The sequence below is a fragment of the Ananas comosus genome, linkage group 12, assembly GCF_001540865.1.
Source record: "Ananas comosus cultivar F153 linkage group 12, ASM154086v1, whole genome shotgun sequence".
Lineage (NCBI taxonomy): Eukaryota > Viridiplantae > Streptophyta > Magnoliopsida > Poales > Bromeliaceae > Ananas > Ananas comosus.
This window is the reverse complement of record NC_033632.1, coordinates 2,991,835-2,999,973: the sequence shown is the minus strand read 5'-3', so window position 1 is coordinate 2,999,973 and position 8,139 is coordinate 2,991,835. Positions and strand designations below refer to the sequence as shown.

General features: G+C 36.8%; 1 protein-coding gene across 2 annotated transcripts; it reads left to right on the top strand.

Moving 5' to 3' along the window:
• Positions 1,693 to 6,981, top strand: LOC109718629 (serine carboxypeptidase-like 18). Of its 2 annotated transcripts, XM_020244947.1 has the most exons (14): positions 1,693 to 1,884; positions 1,963 to 2,108; positions 3,498 to 3,574; positions 3,654 to 3,776; positions 3,875 to 3,977; positions 4,212 to 4,249; positions 4,638 to 4,739; positions 4,811 to 4,894; positions 5,025 to 5,177; positions 5,355 to 5,426; positions 5,743 to 5,861; positions 5,950 to 6,063; positions 6,164 to 6,209; positions 6,720 to 6,981. In XM_020244947.1, the coding sequence occupies exons 1-14, from the start codon at positions 1,718 to 1,720 to the stop codon at positions 6,801 to 6,803; spliced, it is 1,428 nt and encodes a 475-aa protein (XP_020100536.1). In that variant the 5' UTR covers positions 1,693 to 1,717; the 3' UTR covers positions 6,804 to 6,981. The 2 variants fall into 2 exon arrangements, with proteins under 2 accessions (XP_020100536.1, XP_020100538.1); XM_020244949.1 differs by lacking the exons at positions 1,693 to 1,884; positions 1,963 to 2,108 and adding an exon at positions 2,538 to 3,149.

The following is an 8,139-nucleotide window of genomic DNA, read 5'->3' as shown; positions in this document are numbered from 1 at the left end:
AGACGTGCGAGAGAGAGAGAGCGAGAGAAAGCGGCGTGCGAGAGAGAGGGGGGAAGGCGAGAGAGATGAAAATAATGCTGTTAATTAGATTTGGGGTTGTTGGAGGGTAAAATTGTCATTTTACATAATATGTAGTATTAACGGGTTTCAGTAATACAAGATACACGACCCCCCTCCCGTTAATATTTTCGATGTAATCCTGCTCGATTTGCAATGCTACATTAACGACTAGATTACATAACAGATTAACCAAACACAGTTATCCTGGCAGGATTGCCTGTAATCCTGCGAGGATAACTCGAACCAAACGCACCCTTCAAATTAAATCACTATAAAGGTATATTAATAATATATACAAATTAAATCTATTTACTATGTACGAATCTATTTACTGTATACTAAAGTAGAACCCTTGGTGTAAAACTGACACGTGACTTTCTATATGCTTGCCACGTGTCAAACTTTAGTAGAACCCTTGGTGTAAGACTGACACGTGCCTTTCTATATGCTTGCCACGTGTCAAACTCAAATATAGAATATCAATTTAGTAAATTCGGCGAAGTCAGAGGCGAGGAAGGCGGAGGGAGGGAGGGTGCGTGGGCGAGGGCAAGGCGCACGGGACAAAGGTGAGGTGGGCCTTCTCCGCCTCCGCTTCCGCTTCCGCTTCCGCTTCCGACGCCCTTGGAGAGAAAGAAAAAAAAAGAACGAGAGAAAAAAAAAGAGAGGAGAGAGAAAAAGAAATAAGAATATTTTTGTGAAAATCCGGCTCGGATCTATAAAATTCAAAAAAAGGCTGCTCGAATTTATAAAATTCAAAAAAATGCCTACTTTTGTAAAAGCTGTAAACTAGTGATTTCACTACTTCATTTTACAACTGCCTAACTTGTATTAAATATAACAATTTAAATATTTTCAAAAAAAAAATACAAAGTATTAAATGGTGAATCAGATAGACCCTCATAGTAATCTCAACATATTATGTAAATCCATTCGAAATAGCAGTATTTTTTTTGTACCAATAACATCACTAACAAAAAAAAAAACAAACCTCGTGAAAAAGTCTATTGCATAGTGGTCACACCATATCAGTTATATTCAAACAATTAAGTATCTCATTTTGAAAAATAATAATAATAATAATAAAGATATATTTTTTTTATAAATTCATAATAAAATAAAGAAAAAATTTTAAATATCACTCCTATGATGTCGCGCTTTCTCACTTCAGTATCATGTAGTTTAAAATATATTAATTTAGTATTCTGTAATTTTATTTTTGTCTTTTCGTTATCTCTTTTGTTAATTTTTTTATTGTATCAGTGCTAAAGTTAAAACAACATGATACTAAAATAAATCGATAAATTATATTAAAGTACTAAAATAAATATTTAATAAATTATAAATAATATATTTAAAATATATATGATTTAACGGAGAATTAATGAAGATGCCGATCGAAAGAGAATAAGAGAGTTACAGGATACTAAAGCTATACATTACAAACTATAGACTATTAAAATTATAAAAAAAGTACAAAAGTACTATTATATCCTAAATAGAATAAACCCAGCGGCCTAAAGGGAACAGGTCACTGTCAATTCCAACAATTTTCACGAGCTGAGGGAAGCAGTGCACTTGCGTATTATCACTTGCTTCCTATAAAAGACCACCGCTACCTACTTTTCAGCCGTGCACGTACTAGATTTTTTTGCTAACTATGCGGCCTCCTCTTCTCCTTCTTCCTCTATTTATCTCCTTCCTCTTCTCCCCTCCCCCCGCCGTCGCCGTCGCCGTCGCCGTCGCCGCCGGCGCCGCCGGCGCCGCGACGCTCGTGACTCACCTCCCGGGCTTCGACGGCCGCCTCCCCTTCCGCTTCGAAACCGGGTGAGCGCGAATTCAAATTCAGATCGAATTTGAATCAAATCGATTTAAATTTGAGAACGTGGATGTAAATATGTATAGGTATGTGGGGGTGGATGAGGAGAAGGGGGTGGAGCTGTTCTACTACTTCGTGGAGTCGGAGGGGAGGCCCCGCGACGACCCGCTCGTCCTCTGGCTCACCGGCGGGCCCCGCTGCTCCGCCTTCAGTGGACTCGTCTTCGAAATAGGTTTTCTTTTTTTGTTTTTATCACAGTTAATTAAATAAGACTGGAACGATTAGTAGTTAAATGGAGGCACAAAAGTGTGACAAGAGTTTCAACTTAATTTGAAACTTTTAATTTCCGAAGATTCAATTAGTAGGCCGTATGGATTATTGTTGTGGCATGGCTTAATCTTTTTGCCTCTCTGTGTGAGTGCAATATGTGGTCCTGTTAGTGGTCCCAAATTTTTTTTAGGAAGTTGCAACCCCGTCCTGCACTCTGTTGGCTTAAATTGGCCAATATTCTGCCCAGTAGCGGGAGGCTATGTTGGGCCGAGTCATATTCGAAATGGCGTGAGGCTTGGTGGGCTGAGTCATGTTCAAAATGGCGTGAAGTTGGTAGGGCCGAGTCACAATCGAGACCTGTGGGTGCTGTATCTGTACGTTTTAAGTGAATTAGTTGCGTATTTCTAACAGCTCGAGCTTTTGGGATTAATGGTTAGCGCCAACGATCCGACACACTCAACTTTGAGTCCGACAGAATCTGCGAAATTGCTTATGGGACAGTGACGCAATGTCCTAAATCACTGTTGTTGTTAGATGTGACTCAAAATTTAGTTATCGACTTCGATTTTGGGCGTCGTCGATAGTTTCGTGGTGCGACAAATTTGGAAAATCTTTTGTCAAGAAAAAAAATTGGATGTATGTGGTGGGTAGCGGAGGGCCTGGGCCGATAGGCCCGATAATGCACAAACTCGTTAAGAATTTCCTTCTTCTTTTTGCCCTAGACGTGATACATTATTGTACACACCCAAAAGTTTTGTACTCCTTTTTTCATAGTGAAGTTCTCTCCTCCTTCACCTGTGATTTTTTTCCCTGTAAAGGGTTTTCCACATAAATTCTTGTATGTTCCATTTATTTTATTGTTTATGTGGTTTTGTCTACTTTGCAATCGCCTTTTGTCGTTTCTGTTTGTGCACTTGTCATAACAGCTGTAATTGTCGTGTCGACACGAAGGAAGGGGGATGTAAGAAAATGTTGGGTACAAATGGTGCACCGCATTATCCGGGTACAACATAGATAATTGACTTCCAATTGAAATCTAATCCGTTCGGATGTAAAATTGTATAACAGCTACAAGACTTACAAACGAGAAATCACATGATTCGAACAAGTATTCCAAAAAATCAATGTATAAGAGGAATTAACTATTCTTTGAGTAAAATTAGTTATCTGCAACATAGTTTTCGAGAGTAAGTTAGGCCTTTTGGATGCAACAGTTCAATCTATATTGAGATCCCAACATCTGGGAGTCAATTCCAGCATGAATTAGTTTTCGGTTATCGCAAAGTTGCTTGCTTTTGAAATTACCATAAAGATATGAAATTTGGTTAAGTTCTTCATGTTTCTCTCGTAGGTCCTCTGAAATTTGTGACAGCTGAGTACAATGGGAGCTTACCAAGTTTGGTGTATTTCCCATATTCTTGGACAAAAGTGAGATGCCCTTTCTCTGTCCTTTCCACTTGTTTCATGTCGCTCTTCATCGTTTTTATCAATAAGCAATGACTTTTAGGTCTCAAGCATCATCTTTCTTGATTCTCCTGTTGGCTCTGGTTTTTCCTTTTCAAAACAAATGGAAGGATACGACGTAGGAGATATATCTTCGTCGATGCAAGTCTACACTTTCATCAAGAAGGTGTATACATATATATATTTTTTATTTGATTGATTCCTAACTGAAAACTGTATAAATTTGTTGCCTTTACAGTTTTGCTGCCCCTTTTTGTGATGCAGTGGTTCAGCGATCACCCACAATTCCTGTCCAATCCTTTCTATGTTGCCGGTGATTCTTACGCTGGTAAGGTTGCTCCATTAATCGCGCAAATAATTTCGGAAGGTAAACTTATACTCTCTCTTTGCATGCTGTAGTACCAGAAAATGATAATTTTTTGCCGCTGAAATGTTCTTGTATGCTTCCTAATCGATTTGATTATATGACGCACATTCTTTCAACAAACACTTTTATTCTAGTTCTCACTATCTAGCAACCTAATTTTCTTTTTTTTTTTTTAACCTCTTCATGATTGTTTGTTGTTAAAATGCTAATGTATAGTAACTGAATGGCAAGCAGGTATTGAATCTGGACAGCAACCACGTCTTAATCTAAAGGTATGTATTTTAACCTGCAAGGTTGACTGTGATGTATGAACGATTTCCTAAGTTGATCAACTGCCGCAAAATGATTGGTTATCAATAATTTATCAATGATTTTCCTAAGTTTATCAACTGCCGCAAAATAAAGTAGCACACTGAAGTAGCACTCTAGTACTCATAATTTTGCGGCAGTTGATAAACCAACTTTTGTTTTTGTTAAGAAAGAATGCTTTCTGCTGAAGTTAATGTACAATGGTTATAATATGTCAAGGTTACTCTTGGTTCTGCTAATGTTCGAGCATTTGTGAGTGCCAACTTATTAATACACTGAGAATATGATTATCTGAATAATCTGAAGTTAAAGATTCTTTTCTGGAAACCTTTGTGGTTTGACTGCTTTCAGGGCTATCTGATTGGCAACCCCGGCACAGGCGAAAAGTATGATAACAATTATAAAGTCCCATATGCTCATGGTATGGGAATCATATCAGATCAACTCTATGAGGTGATTCCCTCGAGAACTTACGATACAAACTGTCGTAAAATCGTTCATTGACATAGTTCTGGCCTTTTCAGTTAACACAGAAAAATTGCCAAGGAGAAGATTATGGAAATCCTCGTAACAGGCTATGTGCTCAGGTGCTAGAAACTGTTGAAGAGGTCCGGAGATCTTTACTCATCAAACTTTTCTTATCTCAAACATTAGTTTACTACAATACAACAGTAAACTGGATTTTCATATTCCAACTATTTGCTATCAACAAAATGAATTTGTGATGCTCTCATGCAGCTTATGGATAAAGTTGAGAAGGCTCAGGTTTTGGAACGAAAATGCATTTTAGTATCCCCAAAACCGGAAATTACAAGCGAAAGTAGAAGGTATCTTAAGGGAGAGAACGCCAAATTATCTAGTCCACCAGAGGTTCCTCCATTGGAATGTAGAGTAAGTGAATCTTTATTACTACTACACTATTGGAAATGCACACTTCCATGTAAACATGGAAGCAGTATATATACATCCTGGTGTTTGAGTGCATCTTCCCTTTTGTATCTTTTGCACTAGAGTTAAGTCGAGAAAATTCTCTTAGTACGTCACTCATTGTTGATATTCTTCATGCAGTCTTACGCTTATTTCTTATCGTATTATTGGGCAAACGACAATCGCACGAGAGAGGCTTTGAACGTAAAAAAGGTAAAATTTACAAGTGATTGCATGTACCCCTCATGTTTATTTATGCCAAAATCACCGAACGAGTGATTGTTGCATCTAACACTGCCATATAGAAAGTATAATTTTATTATAAGGCAATAAGGCATACATGTAAACTACACAAGGTTGATGAGAGATATGTATTCGAGTATCTATAACTCAAAATAAGTCATTGCTTAGCCTAGAATAACCAATTGAAAGTGTGTTTACATTATACAAGTTTAATTGGACAAATAACTAGTAATTTATGTGATTTTATTGGGAATTCCTTATTGTTAGCAACTGACAATGGTAGCAGGGAACAGTTAAGGAGTGGGTGAGGTGCGAAAAAGTGCTTCCTTATACTAAAGATCTTGATAGTAGCATAAAGTATCACTATAACCTCACCAGAAGAGGTTACCGTGCTCTTGTATACAGGTGAGAGCCATGAATAGACCTGTTATTGATATGAATGTTTCAACTATTTGTTTGCTTATTTCTTCTTCTTCTTCTTCTTCTTCTTTAGCGGTGATCACGACATGGTTGTGCCATTTCTGGGAACACAGGCTTGGATAAGATCCCTCAACTTCTCCATAGTGGATGACTGGAGATCATGGGATGTTGATGGCCAAGCTGCAGGGTGAGCTCTTTACTTTGTCAGGAAAAAAAAGAATTTGACTCTTGTTAATTAAGAAATTTAATTGCCTCTAGCTAATAAGATTTTGGTGCTGATGCTTTAGATTCACAATCACGTACGCCAACAACATGACGTTTGCGACTGTAAAGGTAAAAATCTTTTGCCTGCCTTAAATTGCTCGTGGACATTAAGATTAGGCGACGGGGTATTACGAGTAATGACCCCCTCAACTATAGGCTATGTTAAAAAGCTCATAAACTTCATTTTTTTTTTTTTGACTCCCTCTTAACTATTATTTCTTTTAATTTGAGCAATTTCAGAGAACTATTGATAGTTAACTACTACCAGAATTCGCACTTCTTCAGCTGAAAAGCGATGAGAGCTATCAAAATTGCTCTTAATTTAACTTCTTGAATCCTACTGACTCATATCACTCAAATTAAAGCGAATGAAATTTGAGGGGATGTCAATGAAACAAGAAAACAATGGGTAAGCGAATGAAATTTGAGGGGATGTCAATGAAACAAGGAAACAATAAGTAGAGTTTAGAGGCATATTTCAAAATGGTCTACAGCTTTTGGCTCATTATTCTACACATTTCTAAGTCAATACTATATAAGAGTCGGATTTTATGCGAAGTTGTTTGTGCTGTGGTGTAGGGTGGCGGTCACACGGCACCAGAGTACCGGCCTAAGGAGTGTTTGGCCATGGTTCGGAGGTGGCTTAATGGAAAGCCCCTGTGAAGCAACTGCTTATTTCATCGTTTCTCGGTGTAAGAATTGATGCAAAGTGTTGTATGAGTAAACTTGCACATGTTTACATGACATGGTTAATTTCACCATTTCTTTTCTTCTTATTGTGCACATGATGGACATGTAAAATGTTCCCCTTATGAGAAAATAATGTCTCCATTGTTTAGCTCTCTGTGTGTATCTGATCCTATCATATATTTCTTATGTGCTGAGACCCCCTCAACTATGTGGCATTTTTAAAATAAGCAGTACTTAAAAAAAAAGAAAAGAAAAAAGGCTATCCTTCTCTCATAAGGAAGCATTGTGATTTGGGATGAGGTCCAACTTTACGATTTGGGATTGATAGCTCGAGAACTCTTTTGCTTTACTGTTTTTAATGATAGGGGTCAACTTGATGTTATGGGATTGATATCTCAAGTACTTTTTATTATTTTCTTTCACTGTTTTGGTTTCCAAAATTTCTTCCTCTTTGGCATCTTCAACTATAATAGGAACTTTAGAAAATATAAAACGTAAAATATACGAATTGTCCTTGTACTATCTCCACATTCCAAGTTCATCTATGTATTGTTTATTTACACATTTTAATCTCTAAACTTTAATGATTGTTGCGTTTTAATCTATACACAGCAAGAAGTGGTAAGGATAAATTTGTAATACAGGACAATAGTGGTACTAACCCTACATTTTACTTAAAAGTAAATCAATAAAAAGAAGCATCATGATCTGCTTTAAAGGTTTGACAAGTTTTAGTTCAACAATGCATGATTGAACACATTGAAATAGTAAACAATGCACGAGTTTTTTCAACAAGTGTATACAAGGAAGAGTTACATGCATGTCTCAATCAACCCCACCACCTTCTATTATTTTTTATTTCTTGGGAGATGAATTTTTAATGAGCCTCAAACTCTTTTATTTTCATACTGAGGAAACAAACACATTCTTTTTGAAAAACATTTCTCTAGCATTTGAGTGTTTGACCTTACTAAAGTAGACTAAAGAAAGAGTCCACAATGGCTCCTTAATCAAAAGGGTCAAAAGGTAATGGTTGGCCCCTGTACAATCTTGATGCTACACTCTGGTCCTTTTATTTTAACTTAAAACACTTCAATATAGAAAATTATATATTTCTCTTACATAATAAATTTTTTTTTTCCTTTCAATAAAGTAATTAACATATTTCTGTAAAAAGTGAAAGCAGAACTAGAAATTATACTCCAATCTTAAGAATAACAATCCGAATAACAACCGCTAGGCTAGCCGCCGGTTATTTTTCAGAAAATAGGATTTTCTTTTTTTTTGAGAGAGAGAGATAAATAGTACG

Coding starts and splice junctions, on each gene's coding strand:
- LOC109718629 (XM_020244947.1), top strand. CDS start 1,718: ATGCGGCCTCCTCTTCTCCTTCTTCCTCTATTTATCTCCTTCCTCTTC. Junction 4,250..4,637: donor AACCACGTCTTAATCTAAAG/GTATGTATTTTA, acceptor GACTGCTTTCAG/GGCTATCTGATTGGCAACCC. Junction 4,895..5,024: donor TGCTAGAAACTGTTGAAGAG/GTCCGGAGATCT, acceptor GCTCTCATGCAG/CTTATGGATAAAGTTGAGAA.